The sequence below is a fragment of the Ammospiza nelsoni genome, chromosome 14 (genome assembly GCF_027579445.1).
Source record: "Ammospiza nelsoni isolate bAmmNel1 chromosome 14, bAmmNel1.pri, whole genome shotgun sequence".
NCBI lineage: Eukaryota > Metazoa > Chordata > Aves > Passeriformes > Passerellidae > Ammospiza > Ammospiza nelsoni.
Genome location: NC_080646.1, coordinates 19,325,278 through 19,347,327, shown reverse-complemented (window position 1 = coordinate 19,347,327; position 22,050 = coordinate 19,325,278). Strand labels below are relative to the sequence as shown.

The window sequence follows — 22,050 nt, the reverse complement described above, 5'->3', positions numbered from 1 at the left end:
AGTTCAGTATCAGAAACACTGTTTGGCTAGGGGTTTTGGCTTTGTTTTTTCTCTTACTTGATATTTTTAAGAAAACTATAACAAAGGCAAAGACTTTAAAGACAGAATTGACTGCAAGGTCAGGTAAGGGCCTGGTGCACCACATGTCACAGCTGAGATGGCCACGATGCACAGAGTCTCACCATACAATTTCAGAAAGCTTCAACCCACACAGAGTAACACCTCACCCCTGCAGAAGGCTGCCAGCATCTGCTCCTCTTGTTCTCCAGCCCAGCCTTTTACACCCCTGATGTTGATGCATTGCCCTGTGTGCCCTCTGCTCCCTTTGGTGGCTGCTCAGTGCCCTGGGCACTCCCTGGCTCATTGCTGCCAGTGCTGCTCACAGCTGTGCCCATCCCCAATTACCACAACCTTGTACCTACAAGCCCAATTACCTTAAATACCTAACACATTTGTTGAATATGAGTAACCATTTATTTATACAATACACAGCAGAAATTGGTGTTATTTCCCACCCATGATCCTAACTCCAGTTCCTCAGGTGACCAGAAACAGGACCTCAAACACTACAGCTGATGCACTACACGGAATCTCCTATAAACCCACTGCCTGTCTCTTCTGCTTAGGTAATTAACTGACAAAAAAGATCTCAAAATTCCTGCAGGTGATTTTCAAGCAAGCTGGCACATGAAACACTCATGCCCAGACCATACCCTTAACAGGCCTTTTCCTCCTTTGGCCAGGCTCTCCCCAAAGTCCTTTGGCTGCCGACCCATCTCCTCTCTCCTTTTCTGCTGAAATTCCTCATCCAGAGTGATGGCAGCCAAGCCCTTGCCAACAGTGCCAGTGATCCTGGACACCATCCCTGCTGCCCCACCTGAGGGAACACAAAGAAGGAGTTACTGTGCTTTCCCATCTTAACAGCAAACAACACACAGCCAGCAAGTTCATAGCAATTTCCCTTCCTATTCAGTTTAGATATGGTGAATTCACACAGAGCCATGCTATCCATGAGAAGATTCCAGAATGTGGTCTGATATCCATACATACAGCAACAGAGAATATTTATAGCACTTTACTACATGTTACATAGCATAATTGATGAAACAATATTTTCTCTAATTGCTGTCAAGACACAGCTAAAAATCTAAAGTAATTGTAACAGAACTCTGCTCAGGCTTTTCCAGACATTTTAGAAGCATTAAAATTATGCTTCTTATTTATTCAGAGCATGTTACCAACTTAGTTATATATGCAACGTGATGCAATGCAATGTTATGCAATGTTTCTCACATTGGTTGCTCAGTCTACAAACAGATATTCAGATGGTCTCAGGTAAATTATGTGTGAATGATCTGTACCACAAACACTGGCAACAGTATGACAACCTTAAACACTCACTAGAAAAATAATGTGGGAATTCATCAAAAAAGAACACTATGAACATACCCACTGTGTGCCCAAGAAGACTTCTAACACCAATTACAAAACCTTCAGCAAATTCTTCAGGTCCTTGAACAGCTCCCTAAAAATGAAATTAATAAGGAATAGCAGAAAACCACACAATGATGCATCTGTTTCAAGAAAAACTAGCAATTCTTTTACATTGATGCAAGTAAGGCCATCTGAATAGGTTATTCCTTTGACATTCACATTAAAAAATTACTGCTGCCTGCCTGTTCAGAGTGTGGAGTATAGTGACAATAAACTACAACCCCTACCAGTACATCATTCAATCAGCCCTTTATAAAGACCCAGTTAAAGAATCAGGAACTCCTACCTGGAATGGCTCATAGAAGAAAGCTTCAACTCCCTCAGACAGCCCTCTGATCAAACCAAATGGATTTCCAAGAACATCTAATCCAAGTACAAGAACATACATCTGTTTCAGGAACTAAACGATGAGAGGGAAGAAAAAAGGCAAACAACAAAAGCAGTGTTATGAGGTGTTGTCACACACATCAGAATCCCAGCCTGGTTCATTTTTTAATTTACTACCCAAGTAAGGTATTAGAGTGCCCAACTAAGTGTTCGGTGAAGAAAAATAAAATTTTCTTTAGGACACATACTCAAAATTGTACACAAAGACTTGACTAAACAAGCTTACTTGTTCACTGTAATGCCTAATAACTCTCATCCTCAGTTGGTCTCTCTTGTAGAACTGGTATTTAATTTCAAAGAAAGCAAGTCTGAAAGACAAGTAATGATTCATAAGTTAAAGACATCCTTCCTCATTCAAATACTTCTCTGCTTTCCTTCAGAGAATCCTGAAGACTTGCCTTAAAAAGAATCCCAAACCCCATCTTCTCTCCATTCCTCCCTTTCCCCTAAGGCTGTATAAATTTACACTAGTCAGTCAGCAAGGTTTACCATGGGTCCAATTATTAAGTGTACAGCAGACAAAGTATTAAACAAAAAAACCCCAAACAAACAACCCCAAACAAATGAATTCACTTACTTGAAAACAACATCATCCACATCTGTTAGAGTAGCTCCAATACTTTTCAACAGCAAATTCAGAGAATGGATAGCTATCATTTCTTCCCCCTTATCCGATGCTTCTCCACCAGCAGCCAGGGACAAACTCAAATGCAACTGTCCAGGCAGAGTTAGTAAAAGAAGACAAATCAAGACCACAGAAAAGCCAAACCAGAGCAGGTCATGTGGTGCACATGTAAACAAATCAGTGATGAAAACTGAGGAAAGCTATCATTTAATCTAGTGATGATTTTTCTTCCCTTGCTCCAAAAAAATCTAACTGCTTCAAGAGACACATTAAGATAATCCCATTAAATTATATTTTAATACAATTTATGATACATTATCCAGTATTTTATCTGGCTTTCAGCATTATTATACCCATTGATTCTCCCCACTTAGTTATGGTTAAAGGTCTGTTTGTACTCATGGGCAACAGAGAAAGTTTTCCAACAAAGTATTAAATTTAGAGAATGTAAAATCCCCACTAGGGATTTACTGTAATGAATTAATTGGATGATTTATTAACCAATAATGTCTCTACTGCTTACCTTAATTGGAGAAATATGGAAATGTTCAAAGAAGCTGAGCATTGACACATCTGTTAGGGAAGACTCCATCAGCTCGGTGTTAAGTGCATCCAAATCTTGCTGAATTAATTTAGACTGGTTTCAATATTTAAAAGAAAAAAAGGAAGTTAATCTCATCCATATATGTAATACAATTAATCATATTATATCTAAATATGTTTTCATATATATATATAAATAAACAGTAGAAAAAATAACCATACTTAAATACAGTTAACTAACTACTTAAATATGAGTGTACTAATGAATCCAGGGATAGCAAAGAAAACCCAAACAACCCATAACAGACACAAAATTTCTGGGTGATTTTTCCATTTTATATTATATTGATATTCACTTAAATTCCTCAATCACTTATGGTCCCATTCCAGCAAAAATCTCTTTCTCTCATACATTACCCTTTGTCTTTCAGCTTCTGGGTCTGTAGATGGAGTGAAAAGTTCACTAAGTGCTCCTAAAAATCCTTGATCAATTTTCAGTGCCATTTCCTGGATAAGAACCATGAAGTACCTAGAATGGGAAAGAAAGTGTATACCTGTACAAATTTAACTCAAATATTACATGCTTAGCCTATACAAGTTAAGTGTTGCTGTGCAAGGTCACACATATTAAGATTTACCCATATACCACACATTAAGATTTACAATTCAAAATATCAACTCTCAATTTACAGTTAGAAGTGCCTACTGGCCAGCACTGCAAAACAAAACAGACACACAACTCTGATACTGTAGTACAAGAAAGAAATAATTTTGATGACTAAAGGCTTTGCATAACAGTCCCTTCACATGGTCAGTCCTCATTTAAGTTCCTTTTTGAATTTTTTTTTATTGGAGACATCTAAAAACTCAATCTGAAGTCAAAAGTGGTTTAGATAGGAGAACAAACTTAGGAACAAAGTTCCCTTCTAAAATATATCACATCTCTAAAATTAAATTACAATTCACTGTTACACTCACTTGAATTGCAGGACTTGGCTGTATTCATTGAATCTAGTGATGATGCTGATGTCAATGAAGGGTTTTGGTTCTAAAGAGAAAAAAACACTCAAAAATAAATTGACAAGCTCCTACTTTCAAGGCTAAATAAATCTGTTATTACTATAGGCTTTCTCTTACCTGAATCCAAAGCAATGGACTTGGGAGGGGCTACAGGGTGAAATACGACAGGAAACATCGATCCTGGTAATTGATTATCCACCTAAAAAATTAATGCATAATTACAGGAATATTTTAGTGACATGATAATCAAACAGTTTTAATTTCAGAAGGTTTGAGTAACTTGTTTATAAATTGTGTTCAAGAGGAATGCCCTACTTATTAGGGTGGAAGGAGGAAAGAGCAAAAGGATTACTCTGATACCATTGTGGAATGTTACTCATTCAGTTATAAAAGGTCAGATGATTCCAAGCGCTGCACAAGGGATGCTTAGAGATGTTCACACCCACAAAGACTCCCTCACAAGGTCTGCAGCTGATGGCAAACACTGACTGTATAGTGAAAACCACCTTCAGGCCAAAGTAAAAACAAAATGAAAGATAAAAGGAAAGAGCAAACTTCCCACCAGCTGGTCAGAAAAAGCACCAGGACCCTCAGAGAAGGGCAGCAAATGGAGATGAAGATGGCAATGATGATCACTCAACATCATCTCCCTCTAGCTCTGAACACTTCTTGCCAGTACCTGCTAAAGTGCTCTACTGGCAAATTTAGCAACACTATTAGTACTGACAGGACTATGCTGACCTGCTGCAAGTGTTGCACATTAATTCAGTGTTAATATTACATGTAGATACATTACTGCATACTATTTGAGCATATTTAAATGCCTGTTCTCTACTTCCCATTAGACAGGCAGTTTTTGTACTAAGGTCTCTAAACTCTTAGATATACTCTGTAAAATAATGTTACACTTCTGTGTAAAAACTACAGTAGAATTTTGAAAAAGGTTGAGGTCTGTTTTAAAACACCAAAACACAGCTCTCTGAGGTTTTAAAACACCAAAACACAGCCCTTTAGAAATAAACTCTCCACCATAGCACCCTGCTGTACATTAGCACACAGTTATGTGGAATTCTTCCCACACTACTTCAAAATCCTGGGATGACAATTCTGAAATACTTTCCCATCACAGCACCCCTGCTACTCTGATGTAGGGATACAGGCACCACATGCATATGGATTTCGAGATACTTCTTTGTGGAATTCACATTCTCTGAAAAAATTCCTTCACCCAGGGTTTTTCTCCTGGGAAGCTGAAAGGCAGCGAGAGGCCTCAGAGAAAAGGAAAACAATTCTTATCTCATTTGGTTCCCCTGTGTTGTGCTCATATGTGGAATGTGTTTGGAGATTGTTTACCCACAGGTGATTGTTTCATTGCATTCTGCTGTGAGTTGTTTTCACCCATTAGCCAGTTGGGAACAGTGTCAGGACTCTTGAAAGAGTCACAAGTTTTCATGATTATCTCTTTAGCATTCAGTAACTATCTTTTCTGTATTTTTTAGTATAGTAGAGTATTCTTTAATATAATATAAAGTAGTAAATTAGCCTTCTGAGAACATGGAGTCAGATGCATCATTCCCTGCCTTCGTTGGGGCATCCCTGATTTTTCAATACTTCTTCACATAAATGAAGGAAATCAAAGCCTTAATATTTCTGTCTGGTTTTGAAACCAGAGGAAGGATTAAATATTAAATGGTAGGTACCTGCAGCCAGTAGAGCTGAGCCCGTAGGCTCCTTTGGTGAGGTGACTGCTTGAATTCAACCTGAATTCCTGACAGGAAGTTACGGCGGATGCTGCATCTGACGGGGAGACGCATTTCCATTGGAGACTTGCTAAAATTCACCTGCAAATATAAGGAAGCAGAGCTAAGATACAGTTTAATTTGGGAAACAATAAAATGGTACATTACTAGTTGACAGACTAGCAAATAAACCCTGTGGTTTTCCTCATTATCAGATCACAGGCTGCTGAATTTCTCCATCTAATTAACTGGACGGAAAGCAATGAAAACCACCAGTTAGTCTGACAAGGACATTACATGGCAGCTTTAGTTGTCCCAAGCAGGAACCTCTGTGTCATCTAAGTAGCTATTTCTTCATGAGTTATATATTACACTGGCATAATTAAAGATATTTATATGCAGCTGATTTACTTTCCCAACTGACATTTACCCCCTGATCCTGCAACTTTTAAGTTATGAGAAGCAGAAGCATAAAGCTCTCCTTTATTGAGAGTGCAATGCAATGACCTACAGATAAAAGATTTGATACCATATACTATAAATGCACTAATGCAATGGTCAAAATTCAAGTTTTCAAAGAGCTGAGGGTATATACATGTTTTTCAAATGAAAGGATGATATAGGAAACAAGCCTGACTATGGTACTTTAAAATGGTTGTATTGGACTTAGTCATGTGAATACACTCTTTATGCATGGAATACAGGGATGTATAATTAATGTCTGAACAAGCTCAGGTAAGTGGATTAATTTCCAGAGTCCTTGAACACTGAAGACTCCTTTACCATATCAAGTAATGGGAACTGCATCTTATTAAGAAGCTAAAACCAAAATTTCTGCAAAGAATTTAGGGTATATACTGCAAATATAGGTTCACAACTAACGTGCAGACACTGAGCAATCTTTTCTACCACACAAAAGAAAAATCCTTTAAAATTCCTACTTCATAATACAAACCTGGATGATACCTCAGTACTGCCTCAGTATCACAAGACAAAAACATTCTACTGTGTAAAATGTGTAACTACTTAAATAAAAATCCTGCCTCTTATTTCTGTTTCTCTTCATACAGCATCTATCCCAACTTAGCAAACCAGAAATCTGTTTTAACTGTTGCATTTGTTCTGCAAGCATTTAAACACTAAAACTCAATACCTACCTCAGTATTGCTGTCCAGTTTATGCCAACCAGGACCTTGGAAAGCAGTCTTGGAGAGATACTTTTGATATGCCTGTTCCAATAGGTTTATTTGTTTTTGATTAAATGGTTTCCATTTTTGCCTTGGTTTCCGTTCCCAAACAACATCAGAACTGCAACACAAATAACAAAGTTAACAATTTTAGAGTACTTATACTTTTCTTATGCATGCAAACCATGTAAAACATAATTTTCTAATTTCTCAGGCTCAAAAACCTCTGTCTTTTTTAATGTAAGCTAAAAAAGGGGGGCAGTTAAATCCTGTTAGTTCTAATTCCACTATAGGAGTAAATGCAAAATTTAATTTTAATTAAAAATGTTTCACTTAATTTAACTTGAAACATATCCCCTTCAACTCTATTGCTAAAATTATAATACACTGCCAAATTTTGATTATTCAAAGCAATATTTACACTTCCATGGGCAGTACCTAGTAATTCCTATGTAAGAGATTTCTTTTTTATTTTCATTGTTAACTAGAGAAAGTCCAAGACTATGGATTGACAAGTTTATTTCTTGGTCAGGTTGCTCCAGCTCCTCTGCTTGTCGTGCTTTGGACACCAGAGCCACATCATCTGTGAAAAGCAGCACTCGCTGTCGTCCATCCAGGAAAGACACCCAGTGAATTTGAGTGTTTGCATTGTAGGGGAACTGGCCACAGTCATCCTGTATCAAGGGGAAAAAAAAGCATATTACATGAGTAAATCCCTGCTGTTGCTCTATGTTTATAAGCAAGTTTACAGACAAACACAAACCAGAACTCAGTATTTTCCCTGTTTGTTCAATTTACTGCATTGTCCTGACTTGGTTGCACCTTGTACCCTAACACTGGAAAGAAGCTGAGATTGGGATATTTTTTTCCCACTTTTATAAACAAACATTCCAGCAATATCTGTGGTTTAGAATAATATTGGAAATCATTAGGGAACAAAAGCCTTCAGAGCAAAGCAAAAGGCTTCAAATCTTAGTACTGGCAGAAGAAGGCAATAAATCATATACCATCAAACAGTAAAACCAGGCAATTACTAAGATCTCTGCTTTTCAAAGGCAGATACTCCTTTTTTATAATTTGTAAGGTAAAACTGAGATAATTAAAGCCCTTTACTTAAAAGCCTGAAAGAATCATGAATGCAACCATAATTATATGGTAAGGAAATGGGTTTTAAACTAAACCCATTTTTTAATGTGAAAAATTTGACCCAAGGAAGTGCTTATACAGTAAAGCACACAGTAACTGGTTCTGTCTGAGTTCAGGTGTGTGAAATTAAAACCATTTCCAGTACAACTGAAACTCAAATTTGCTTTCCTATACCTTCTTTTAGCTAGCAAAACTTTTCAGTTTTGTCAACTCTGTGTTACTCAACAGAAAAACCAAGCCACCTCTGAAGAATTCATTGTAGTGTAAGGTGCAAGTGGGCAGCTAATTAAAGACAGACACACTGGACTATCAAAACATCTAAAATCTTGTTTCTTGATGGTACCTATAAGTCTCCTACAGATTGAGACAAAGTTACTGAGGAAGCTTTTTCTCACATAGTTTTAATTTTGGAATAGTCCTAAATTGGTTCAGCATTTCCTTCTCCCCTCAGAAAATTTACCTTAAGTAGGTCATGTTCACCAAAACATTGAGAGTAGCCCCAAGTCAGTTTTCTCGGTTTGGTTGGATCTGTCCAGGCAAAGAGGCATACTTGCCTTGGTTTCAACTCCATTTCCTCCTGTAATCCACTGCAGGTTAAAAGAAAAGGAGAAAATAACAGCACTCACTGGTTAAAAGCACTGATTTTAAGTGGTGCAAGCAAACCCCAGTGCTCACTACTCCACCCCTCCAGCTGCAGGTTCATCAGCTCTTGGAGATACTCATGTGACACCTTGGTGATGTTTAACCAGGATACCCCTGGTTAAATAAGCGATGATGAATTTTTCCTTTCCCATACCTCTGTTTATATCTGAGGGAATCCCATGGAGTGTGGTTCACAATCAGAGCTGGGGCAGCTCCCTCGTGGTAATCTGTGAAGCTGATCACAGTGGAATGCTCTGAGACATTCACATCTACCAGCAAGCCCCCATTCTGGAGAGGAAGTTAGACAAAGCCCAGCATTAATTCAGGTTAGAACTGATAAACATTATATCCAAAGACTTTACTGAACATGGTACCTTTATAAACACATTGCCTAATGCTAGGCTAAAGTATCAAATTAATTTAACCATGAACTGTGTGTCTCCAACATGTAATAGTTGATTAAGAAATCCTAAAACAGAATGTATTTTTTGTTACCTATTTAAACAAACTGAAGGCACCCAGACATACCCTCTGCAAAAAGCCCAGATGTCAGATACCTTTGTAACTTAATAGCAATAGAGCTGTTCAGTTTCCTATAAGCTTGTTACAAGTTAAACAACTTGACTACACAGCTATGAAAACATTAACAACACTGCAAATTTGACTCATAAATTTTTTAGTGCAACAAATCTGAATGAAGAGCAGTGTACCCATAACTTAAGGCACAAGGTTTTGATCTTGATGATTTCATTGAGTCAAGCTACCATAGGGCTAAAATGGAGAATTAACAACAGACTACACAAAGTCAGTCTCACCAATTCTTCCAGTTTCAGCAGAGTACCATTATCCTGGGCTTTAAACAGGAATGGTTTGGATGAGCTTTCATAGCCAACTACTCTTACACAAAGTTCACCAGATGAGTTTTCAGGCCAAAATGGAAGACACTGTAAGACAAGAAATACACATGACTTTAACATTTCAAAAATGGTTTAACATGGTAATCCAGCAGTAAAACAAACAGGGTTGTGTGACTGAGACTATTTCACATGCCTTAGTTCTTAGCCAAGTATCTCCTGATTAACACATCCACATCTAAACTGAAGGACTTGATTAATGTACCAGCACATGCAACCTGTACTGTTCAAGTTTCCTTGGGATGTGAAATATCCATGTCATGCCACCAGAAGAGACAGCTTCTGTAAGGGAACTCCTCTTCCCTCAAGTGACACCTAAAAACCAATTGTTTGTCTACAGTGAAATCAAAACTAAAAAACCAGGAAGCATTACCTCTGAAGCTGAAATATAATTCCATTTATTAGTTGGAAGAGAACCATTAGGACCAATTTCTCCAACTTCAAGTTCCAGAGAAGATTTGTTTGCTATTGTGTAGAATGGAGTGAAGGTAACTATCCTGGTAAGGTTGAAACTGCTCATTCTGATGCTGACTCCAACCTGTTGAACAAGGAGAATTTGAGCAAATAATCAGCAAGAAGCTAAGGAGAAAAGTCAGGATAGAAAAGCCAACAGCAGTGTAATTACAAAGTCTAACACACAACACTCCTGTTCCTTCCACCTGAAGTAAAAGCACCAACCATGCAGTAAAATCAGCAGATTATGCAACACAACTAACACAAGTGTAAACTGACAGGTTTAGCAGTAGCATTTTGCAGCTGTGGTTTTTGTGGGGAAAATCCACCAAAAATCCCTCCAGAGTAAATCCTGACAACTTAAAATTACCATTATCATCAGAACACAGTTAACGAGTACATGAAAACAAAACTCCCCACATCTCTTTACTCTGCTTAGTTGTGAAAATGCAGTCTTGGATAAGGAGTGCAGATCCAAACACTTGCTAACAATTGTGAACAATTATCTCCACCATGCACACCCATCATTGTGTTTTCAAACAGAGTACTACATGTTTGTAAAAAGTCAAGCCAAAAGAACACAGAGAGCTTCACAAATCACTGCAACAGATCTTACCAGGTAGTCCATGTTATTAGCTGGACACTTGACACATCCATAGCTTCCTACAGTATCAAGGGAAAAGCTGTTGGACCAAGTGCTGGTTGAAATACACAGCTGGATCTACACACAAAAAACAACAACATGCAAAGTAATTCAGTAAACTCATTTTCATTCTGTGGTTCATGCATTATGGACTGCAGTTATAACACATATAGCAATGTAAACACAACACTTCAGTGCTTTTAGCACCTCCCATAAATTAGGATAACCTAATAATGTAGTATCACTATTCATATTGTGATTTATTAATCTGTGATTGAGTTCTGGGAAAGATATTACAGTAGAAGGTATCAAAGCAGAGTAGTTCTCATTGACTCATGCTCATGACAGCACACATAGATGGGGAAAAAAAGTCCATCACTTTGTGGTGCTTCACAAACTTGAAGAGATGGAAGGAAATAATCAAATGAATAGTTTTTCAACCATTCCTTCAACTATTGTTAGGTAAAAAAAGTTATTTAAAAAATTCTAAATTCCAAAAAAAATCCAATTTTTTTTCCAAAATCCAAAAGTATTCAAAAAAACTTCTACTGCAGTGCTCTTCACTTGACCATGTAAACATCACACTAAAATCAAAACAAAAGGAATGTATGTAACACAAAATAGAATATTTGCAGTGTGCACTTTAAATGTCCAAGTACCAAAGAAAGTAGCAGTCAAATTAAAACCTTTAGACTTAAAAACTACATTAAAATATCCCTTTTATAACAAGTGTGTGTGTTTTCTCCCTCAGAACACGGCCTAAAGACCTAAATGAAGCATACCTTGTTCTTACTAAAAATATTTTTCTTTTTAAAAGAAAACAAAACAATATCTCTGTAGTCTGCTGGATGCTTCACATGAGTGTCTTCAGCTCGGTACTGCAGAACTCGGGAGGTCTTGTTGATAATCCAGTAGGGGCTGAACACAGACAGGACCATGTGGCCCCCGACTGGCCTGGCATGGATGTAAACATCCACGGCCAGCTCTGAGGCACTGTGGGACACGAAACGCACAGGGAAAAATTCACACATCCCATCACAGATTTTAAGATGGCCATGCCAGTCTTTGCCTTGGTATTTTAACAAGACAAGCTCCATTATTTCTCCACTGATTCTTGAATGAAAAACATCTGCAGTACTCCCTTCAGTTAATTCACCGTCTTCTGCGGTTCCCTGTAGCAAAATTAGATAAGGTAAATTAAGTTTTCAACACATAAAAGTTAGATTTTAAATGCTGGTTCAAGAACCAGTGTTTTATTCTCTTGTAAGATGTACATTTCAGATACCTCAGTAACCCATGTCTTAATCTCCAATCACTCTCACTTGAGATTGATCCTGTGAATAATTTGAGAACAACACTTTACTTGCAGAGCAGTACAGACTGCTTAATTCTGGATCTCAGGGAAGCAAACTTGCTCTAACATATTGCCTGTTTCCACTCCCTCCCTCTCTCCTCCATGATTTCCAAAGGATTTTGGCAATGATTTCTTATTCATATTCTTACAATACTGGGTGTAAGACTGCACTGGACTATGCTGCAGATACACAGCCAGGATTTTTCACACTAAAGAACCCCCAAGGCACAGACCTGCCAGTTCTGCCATGCTATCTGGTAGCACAACTTGGCTCAGGCAGTGGTATCCAACAACAACAGCTTTCCTACTTTTCACTGATAAAACATTTTTACTGATAAACACTATATTTAACTGTATGGAGTAGTATCCAGGCTTGATTAGCCCAGGGATGTGAAGACAATAAGCACAAACCCTTGTACAGGTACAGTGAATTCAGAAATAGATATGAATTATTGGTTTCTAGCTCCTCAGTCAAGGCAACACCACTCTGTTCTACATTCTGTAGTTACATTCTTCAGTTACTCCAAGTACTGAAGTACAATGGAGGTGAGGAAAACTGGGAATAGTGCCAATGTGATGTTGGAAAGAGTGAAAGAAAGATCTCAATGAATGTCACAGCCAGTTATGCAAGTAGGACAAAACAGAACAAACAAGGATGGTGGTTCTAAATGCTCACACCTCTTGTATTTACTGAAATCACTCAGATTATTGAAGAAATACTAGATACTGAAAATATTGAACAGACAGGAGGAAAAATGTCTGTGTAGCATCCTTCAAGGATTCTTCCAATTTGTGCAAGACCTCACAATAGTCACCAGTAAAGAATCAGTGTCAGAATGGAGAGAATTTTCATTTTCTACATAGAAAAAAAAAAGGCTCTAGAAATTATAGATGCTTTCTCTTATACCTCTTCTTGTGAAGCTAAAGACAGCTTCCAAATCAGATATAGAATCTCAGAAGTATGTAAAAGAAAAAGACTAATCCAGTACAGGATTCCTGATAAAGGAGCAAGGCAGAGCTGGTCAGGTACACACAAATTTTTTAAAAAATCTCCAAAACATCCAGAATGTCATATCAGCCTCATTCATTTACAACAGAAAATACAAAACCCAACATTCAGCATCTTCCACACTGCATTCACCTTCACTTCTAACTAAATGCATTCTTACCAAAACCAAGGAAGGGATTTACAAATAAAACCATGAAGTAACTTACCTCAAGTAAAAATCTCAAGGTGTATGGTAGAAGATTCCTCACAGTCAGTGTAGGGCAAAGGTGGATAATGTAGGCAGGATCCAACTCCTCTACAGAACTTGAAATAAAATTCAGTTCATCAGGTACAGCTGCTGAGCTGATTATTAGAGGCAAGAAATTGGTCTCAGTGGCTGGGCACTGTAACAAGCACTTGACTTCATCACTCCTGTGTAGCTCTTCCCTCCAGGCAATATAAGTTGTAGACTCCTTGTACTGACCCTCAAATATTCCTGTTGGTTGGACATACAGATGGCACCTGTAAGAAAACAGCAGGAATTGTACACAGTGGCTTTGCACTGACACCTAACTTCATCTATTTTAAAGTCATGGCTTTTGCAGCACACTAATTACCTAAGACAGCACTTAGGAGTTTTAGTCCAGTCAGGACGACTTTCACATGCAAATTAAGGTTTCAAAACTAATGCTGTATTTGTGCATCAGTGTGACACAGACTGGCCCTACAGAGCAGAGGAAATGTACCTGTATGAATGCAAAGGAACATGAAACTCTTCTTCTGGCTTGGATATGCCAATTGGCTTCAGCAACTTGGAGCCTTTAGCCAGCTGGTAGATGACAAATGGAATTGAGAAATGGTTCTTGATCTGGAATCAGAATTAGTAAGTTTTCATTATATTTCTATGGTACAAATTTCTACAGGAAAAAGTATCAGTAACAACAAGGAAAACCAACATTAGTAGATTTAACCAAATTCCTCTAGAAAACAAACTTGAGCTGTGTTCATACACAAGTATATGAGAAAACTCTAAGTCCCAAGAATTGAAAAACATGCTTAAAATGTCACATAGCATAAAAAGCATCCCCAAGGCTGAGGATATTAGAAAGCCAAAACAGGAAAGGGAAAACCAAAGGAAAATTCACATAACAAACAGAGCAAAATACTTAGTAAGTGGCCTTTAAGTAACATTTTGGAAAAGTACGATCTTGAAGAAATGCCTTAAGGAAGCAAAGGAAGGTGACACTGGAAGAGCAGTGCTGCCAGGGCTGGTGTCTGGGTTGGGTTTTACCTGCAGAGGGGAGCGCACAGTAATGACTTTATTTCCCTCCGTGGCGTCGATCTGCACCAGCACGGAGTCCGGGCGGTCGGCGCCGTCCCTGACGCTGTACAGGCGCCGGCCTGGCTTGGCCACGGGAATGCTCAGGGCCTCCTTGTATCCCTCCAGTTCTGATCCACAAAAACAGACAAAAGTCTTTATTAGCAACACAAATCACACTACCATTTCCTATTTGAACAGTGCTTAAGCTACTCAAAACTCAGCAACAACCAGAACCAAAGTGTTGGAATTCAGGACATCCCTCTGGCTGTCCTGGATTGCCTGAACCCCTGCCAGGGGCCTCAGAGACCTTGGCACAGAGCCTAAGATGCCTCTGCCTTTGATTATGACCCATGGAAAAAATTACCAACCTTGCATGAGGATCTGCAAGCCACGAAAGTCTTAACAGAATAATAATTAGTTTGTCACAGGGTGAAAAATAGATTTTTTGGGGTTTTTAGAATGGGGGTTCAGGGGGCAAGATGGAGGAATCTGGGCATATCCAGCCTTTCTCCTTCTTGGCCTCCATCTTCTGCTGTGATGCTGGCACTTTTGGATTGGTTTAAGGTGGAAACTCACTGTCTAACATAGAGGTGATGGGTATTGGGAAGTTATGTACACGCAGTTTACCCATATAATGGGTATTGGTCAATAATGTACACGCAGTTTTTAGTATAAAAAGATAACACTGCCCTGAGGGAAGCCAGAATGCCTCTGTCTGACCTGCTGAACAGACCTAGGCAGGCCAGAGAAAGAATTTTATAGAAAAGAAACAATTAACAACCTTGAGAAATTAGATAGAAGAGTCCTGACCTCTTCTTCGGCTGCTGGGCTGGGAAAAGAGACTTTCTGACATATCTCAGGGTCACTCTGACCAGCAGAAGTCCCAAGACACCAAAGTATCCTCTGGCAAAAACGCCTTAAATGGTACTCAAATACCACTGAAGGAAAGCTTTGGGGTCCAAATACTCCTCAACTCCACAACTTTACATTATGATTTATACACAGCATGGGAAATACTACAAACAATTATCAAAGGTATTTGTTGGCTGAGTTAATGAACACAGAACAAGCCTTGTATCACCTTCATATGGAATGTGATGGAAAGGGAAAAACTCAGATGATTACATATTAGTGGCTGTTGTAACCTGTTTTCTTAGGACTATTTCCTGGCAAAGCTAAAGCCACAGAATCATAACTGGTCTCAAGTAGCTGGGTAACTACAGAAAGCCAAATAAAAATAGTGATAGGAGAAATTAAAATCCTGTTTAACAGAAGCTGGCACACACAGGCCTATATCACAGGGGCCTCTAAGATGGTTTATTGATGACTCCACTAGAATGGCTTCCAACTCTCTCAAGGGGTCAAAAAAATATCACTCTTTTCTCTTTCTGAAAAACTGGAGCAGAGGAATTTTCCATCTTTTTAAGAAGCCCAGTACCTGTTTTGTGGTGTTTTTTTTTTAAGTGGCATCAATATTCAAAGGTAATTCCAACACAACACACTTGACTTGAATTTCTACCACATTGAATTAAACTCCCATCTTCCCATGCCCAGCCTGTGATAGCAAACAGCACTCCTTAGCATAATACCTAAATTTAAAGAGAAGACAGAGCTTTCCTGTCGGTGCAGTGCAGACAACCTTCCTCGCTGGGGGGCTTCAAAAACAGAATATTCCAGTTCCATGCTCTGGCCAGTTTCTATTTCATTCACATTTTCTTTTTCAACTGAACCCACTATCCGAAAACTGGAGCTAGGAATCACTTTGAGAGAAACACCCAGGGCATTCTTCACTATGATAGGTGCTGTCTCTTTAAAGGAATAGCCAAAGGTGGATGCAGTTGCTTCTGAAAATGCCTGTAAATAAAAACATTTACAATATGTCATACATAAATAGCCACAATAACATACCTATAAGGGCTTTAAAAGACAGTTCCTAGCAACTACCTTTTTAATGAGGAGAGGAATTATATACAGTAGATCTATGTTTTGTACAGCAATATTTCAGGCAAGTACGGTTATTTCCAGAGAATCTAATTTCCTTCTGTGATTTGCAGCAAATGTTGGTGCTACAATAAACCTTCCTGCTCCTCATGGGGAATTTTTCCAAATCTTAGGGTTTAAGAGAAACATAAGATCTGGGACACAGAAGTCACAAGGAGATGGAACATGTACAAGCTCCAAATTCAATCACAACTTGGACTTACAAACTTTTGTTTGGTTACACAGAAGCCACAGCAACTGACTGCCAATACAGACTGACAGCGTAAGTAAGCACGTAGACAACTGCTGTTCATTCAGAATTAAAAAATAAATAGTCATATGTCACATTCTGTAAAAACAGATTGATTTAGTGACCAAAATTTCCCCACCCCAGAAAAAAAAAGGAGGGAAAAGCATCCTTGACCATTCATAAGGACACCTACTACAGGGGTAAAAGGTATTTTTAACATGGGACATTCTACTCCTGCAGTTTAAAGGCCAATCCTAAAATGCACATTTTTCTTAGTATTTAATTACACAGAAAATATGGAAAGGAAGTAAATTTTTGTTTCAATATTTCAGAAGGAGTATCGTAGGAAACAGCTGTGTTTATTAAAGCATTTCACGTTCAGTTAACCTGCATGTATGACACTTCCTTAAATCCTGCATAGGCACATTTGTTGGTCTAACACAGAAGCTACTTCTTTGAAAAAATACCCCCATCTTTTTGTTGAGCCTAAAGAGCTGAGTAAAACTCCTTAGCCCTTCCAGGCAACTTTTGTCAGAGCTGCATAGAAGTCATTTGACTGGGAGCCAATATAGTTCTTAAAACAAAGATAATTCAGAATTTCCTATGGAAGCACATAACTGATTGTTATTACCTTGGCTAGGTTACTGAAAACAGCAAGACAACATTTGGATATTGTAATATTCATTGTGTCCATTGAAGAGATGTTAATTGCAGTTTGTGGCTCAGGAATAACAATGAAATCATCCCCAGGCAGCAGACTTCTCTCCTGGACAGGGTTAGTCTTCATCTGAAAGAAAAATTCCATTAGACAATTACAAACCTATAGGTTACTTTCTCCTATGTCAAAACAGGAAAAATCTACTTGACTTACACTTGACAATTGTGCAAACAAAGTGACATCTACTTTGCCTTGTAAATCTCAGATGTTTTAAGCAAAGACGGAAATTTTATACCAACACAGGATGCAAATTTGTTTCTCTTCTCTGCATGGTTACACACTTCATTGCATCCATGCACTGATAATTCACATTACACATAAACCTTAAGATCTCTAAAGAAAGATTTGTAAATTTTTTTTTCATGTAAAACTGCATAGCTCCTTCAAGCAACAGCACTCAAAAGGTCAATGTCCCATAAAACTTCAAAGAAATTTAAAAATAGCTGTCTGTACAAACCATTGCACATAATGTCAAGTATCTTTACATACCTCCAGCTTTAAATTCCATTGCTTCCTTCCTCCTTCAACTCGTTCAATAAGGGGCTCCCACACTGCATAGGTTTCATTGTAATAATGAACCTAAAGAAATATACAAAATTAAATAAGGTATCTGAATACAAAGCAATTATTATGAAAAACATTAATAAGAAAACAACAAATCTTCATTTCATGTTTTGGAGGTCAACTATTAACTTTTAATGGTTTTAAAAACTAATACACAGAAGTGTAATAAATCATATATTTTTCACAAATTACATCTTTTTCAAGAGTTCATTTTCTGGCTTGCTTTGAGAGCAACCAAGCATCCTGGTAATGCCATATCTTTTTAACACTTTCAATTAACATAATCAAGTCTCTTATCTGCCCCCACATGGTTTGAGAGAAATACTTTGAGAGCAGGAACTTCACTGCCACAAGTAGTTTTTAGTACTATGAAATAACAATTAGTTTGAGCCAACTATAATCTGAATCTGGTCCACTGGAATGACTCCTCTAACTCACAGCCAACACCAAGCTTTTAATTTGCCTCCATCACTGCAGATCTGAATGGAAGCTGTGGACTCAGGAGCTGTGGATGCTCCCTTTCAGCTATTCTGCTTGTCCCTCCTGAAACCACAGTGACCTCCCCCAGGGGTACACAATCAAGCATCCAAACTCCACCAGGATTTGCACACAGGGCAATGGAAGAAAGCTACTTGGATATCCAAGAACAGAATGAAAAATGAGGTAATTTGGTAAAATGACAAGGGGTAGTAAATGCATTGCATAAAGCAGCTGCACATCTGGCTGTATGAAATTCTAACATGCTGTCTCCATAAGAGGTTTTTACCATCTCAGAACGGAATCTCATTTTGCAAAAGGAGTGTAACTTCTACCTTACCAATAAACATAATGCTGGAGAAACAAACAAAATGGGGGGGCAAGAAGAGTTAAATGTGACTATTCAAGTAAGCCAAGCTCATTGTTCACACAGCAGAACTTCAATATGCAAAAATAATACAAAAACAGAGGACTAGATTATTTCACATTACAACTGCCTTTAAAATCCGACTTTCTGGACATCCAACTTTCTGTAAAAAGCACATTATGCTCACTTGCCTGACTAAAGAAATCCTGAGAGCATTTCAATTTAAAGCTATCATTAATTCAGCACATATAATGTATATTAAAAAGTTATTTGAACTCAGGCACTGTGCAGAAGTGTTTTAAACTAAGAGTGACCCCACATACCTCCAGTGACATATCAGCAGTGACCTCCATCAGTGAGGACCAGTTTTTAAGGACACCTGAAAATGTGGATTCCACTAACAATAAAGGGACAGTTCGATGGCCCAGGCCACATTCCAAGGTCATCTGAACTGATTTCACTACAATATCAAATTTCTCTTGCTTCAGAATTTGTTCATGGTCCCTAAAAGTTTCTGTTGCTTCTGTGGCTATGTCAACACCAAGGAACCAAGCATTGCACTCATCCACAGGCTTCACTTGCCACAAGTTCTCAGAAACTTCTGCTGCTCCTCTAGAATCCTCCTCTGTTGTTTTGGGTTTTAGGGCAGCCATAATGGTCACAACAGTATTCAAAATTATTGGTGATATCTCGAAAAAAGAAAAAAAGTCTTCAATTAAAATACAAAATCTATGACAAATAGAAATAGCAAACATGAAAAGACTTTTCAGGGATGCAACTTAATTTCCAAAGAAAAGAATCTATTCATGGACCTCCTCCTGTTTTCCTTTCCAGTAAAATATCCCAAAAATAGTGGTGGCGGCAGCAGGGGGAAGAGTTATTTTGTAACTTTGGAGGGAAGTGGTAGGAGGAATCCTAGAATCTGAAGTATTTAACTTATTCCTTTCTAGTCAAGGGACTGTCAAAATGACAAACACACAATGAGTTCTTCCAACACAGAGCAGTTTTAAAATGCATATTTCTGGCATTAGACTCATGGGGAAATAAAAAATGTAAATAACAATATGCAAACAAAATAATAATAATAATAATAATAATAATAATATAAAAACCATTTTTTAAACCCTACACAACAACAAAGCTACAGTTTGAGAAATGTACCTGTTCTTCCAAAGACAATTTTAATAATCTTACCTTAATAGTTAGTTCCTCCATTGTTACTGCCACAGTGTGTAACCCTGAAGTGTGCACCATATTTTCCATGACCAAAAAACATGGCCGTAACACCTGAGTGAAAACAATTTCATTATTAACAATTTCATTATTATTCATTATTAAAACAATTTCATTTCCTTAAATCTAACCTTTTCATAAGGTCTTGCATTTTTTTCACTCCATAGGCCAAAGGGGCACTGATCCCATGAAGCAACAACATGTCTCAGAGCAAAAACAGTCCATATACTGCAACAACCCCACATCCCAATTTGCACAAGCACCACTTTGTACTGGAAGATTAAAAGCCAGTGAAATAAAAGCTTCTGACATAATGCTTAAAAAGCAGACAAAACAAAAGCCCAACACACAGTGAAAAAATAATTTAAAAAAAAAATCTGAATCCTTAAAAAACTTAAATGTTTAAGGGAAGATAAGCACATGTGAAATGAAGCACATAGGCCACCTTTGAGGCTCCCTTGGCAGGAATGTGCCCATCAAGTTCCAGACAAAATGCTGCTCAGGGCTCTACTGCACCAAGGAAACCAACAGGCACTGAAAAACACTGCAAAAGGCCTTGGGCTTCTAAACCCCTTATACAGTTTCTTCACTAAGAAACTTTTAATGTCATTTACAAATGCACAGCACAGGTTTCAGACAGAGTTCTAAGTGCTCAAGTCCTGCACCTACTGATAAGGATTCACCTTTAAATGGCACAGGTCCCTCCTCTCTCCTGAATAATCAGTGATATGAAAACTGAGTTTTGAGTGCTATAGATATGCCAGCTAAGGGAGATGCCTGCCACCCCTTCTAATTGTTTTTTTTTCACCATGAAACACTGGTTTCCTTACCGTAGTAACATTCTTGCCTTGTTTTTCTTTGAGAAAAGCACAGGCCAACACTTTGAAGGCCATCACTTGAGCAGTCATCCTTTGTGCAAGCTTGTCTGATGTCAGAGAAAAGTCACATTGGAAGGAAACTTTTAAGGCAGGGGCATCAGCACTGGTCAAATTAGCAACAAATACAATTTCTGGATCCAGAATCACAGCTTTTACTGTCATGTTTGGCCGTACAGATATCTCTGTGAAAACAAGGTAAAAAAACACCTTGAATATAAAAACCAGAAAGAGGAAAGCCATCTACTCTGTCAGTGGCCAGTCTACATATTATTGAAGATTAAACTAATTTCTTAAGTCTGATACCAAGACAGCATCTTGAAAACTTTTGAATGAATAATTTTCAGAATGAAATCTGCAAAGGAGGGAAATGGAGGTGTGTGGAAACTGGTTTTACAGACCTGTATCTGCCTTGGATTTCCCAGCAGCAACTTGCTTTAATTGGAATTGTGCAGATCCTTCAGCTGAAGATACTGGCATTGACTTAATGAAAAAATGTGCTACTGCCAACAAAAATTCCATACTAGCACATATGTACAGCTTGTCGAGGACAGCAACAACTTCAGTTCCATTTTTATCCTGCTTGTATCTTATATCAATCATAGAAGTGTCATTTGTGTCATCTTTCTTGTCTATCATTCTGGAAAACAAGTTCAATAAGAAACATCTCAAACATCATAACACTAGATCTAGGAAAATAAAGATGCAGAAGTACTGCCATTTTTTCTCCCCATGCCCTTTATAAAGAAGAATTACTATATACACAAGCAGTGTTTCTTCTAGAAATAAAAGGGTAGAGGCTTTTCCAGCAGAAGAGTAATTTCATTTACAACTAGTTGCTACAGTTTTGAAAGTATGCATGCAGCACATGACAATCACACTGAAGTTTCAGGGCACACAATTCTCTAGATGAGGCTGGGTGTCCTCTATTCAGCTGTTCTACAGTTTATTGCAATATGCCAGCCTCCAAGATGTCTTTTTGTTTTAGATAACTTGAGAAATCAACATAAAAGAGTAGAAACTTCTTGAACATTATTAGAATTGTTCATTGCTTAAGCACACAGTATTACAGGCCACAGCTGACAGCACTACTGAGTTTTATCAATCCCATGGGAAGCAAAGTACAGAAC

General features: G+C 38.1%; 1 protein-coding gene across 1 annotated transcript in view; it reads right to left on the bottom strand.

Annotated features, from left to right (window-relative positions):
* VPS13C (vacuolar protein sorting 13 homolog C) overlaps nt 1–22,050 on the bottom strand; it is a 75,678-nt gene that overhangs the window by 12,241 nt on the left and 41,387 nt on the right. The window contains exons 51-78 of the mRNA XM_059481918.1: nt 21,322–21,560; nt 20,876–21,105; nt 20,007–20,099; nt 19,136–19,501; nt 17,894–17,983; nt 17,318–17,473; nt 16,046–16,310; nt 14,427–14,584; nt 13,882–14,003; nt 13,363–13,657; nt 11,576–11,965; nt 10,767–10,871; nt 10,071–10,235; nt 9,599–9,727; nt 8,938–9,071; nt 8,602–8,728; nt 7,434–7,669; nt 6,966–7,116; nt 5,770–5,910; nt 4,187–4,268; nt 4,028–4,097; nt 3,467–3,578; nt 3,030–3,143; nt 2,459–2,595; nt 2,108–2,189; nt 1,781–1,894; nt 1,450–1,525; nt 714–877 (exon numbers count right to left, since the gene is read on the bottom strand). Of these exons, the coding sequence (XP_059337901.1) occupies nt 714–877; nt 1,450–1,525; nt 1,781–1,894; nt 2,108–2,189; nt 2,459–2,595; nt 3,030–3,143; nt 3,467–3,578; nt 4,028–4,097; nt 4,187–4,268; nt 5,770–5,910; nt 6,966–7,116; nt 7,434–7,669; nt 8,602–8,728; nt 8,938–9,071; nt 9,599–9,727; nt 10,071–10,235; nt 10,767–10,871; nt 11,576–11,965; nt 13,363–13,657; nt 13,882–14,003; nt 14,427–14,584; nt 16,046–16,310; nt 17,318–17,473; nt 17,894–17,983; nt 19,136–19,501; nt 20,007–20,099; nt 20,876–21,105; nt 21,322–21,560 (4,543 nt within the window). The remainder of the gene's footprint in view (nt 1–713; nt 878–1,449; nt 1,526–1,780; nt 1,895–2,107; nt 2,190–2,458; nt 2,596–3,029; nt 3,144–3,466; nt 3,579–4,027; nt 4,098–4,186; nt 4,269–5,769; nt 5,911–6,965; nt 7,117–7,433; nt 7,670–8,601; nt 8,729–8,937; nt 9,072–9,598; nt 9,728–10,070; nt 10,236–10,766; nt 10,872–11,575; nt 11,966–13,362; nt 13,658–13,881; nt 14,004–14,426; nt 14,585–16,045; nt 16,311–17,317; nt 17,474–17,893; nt 17,984–19,135; nt 19,502–20,006; nt 20,100–20,875; nt 21,106–21,321; nt 21,561–22,050) is intronic.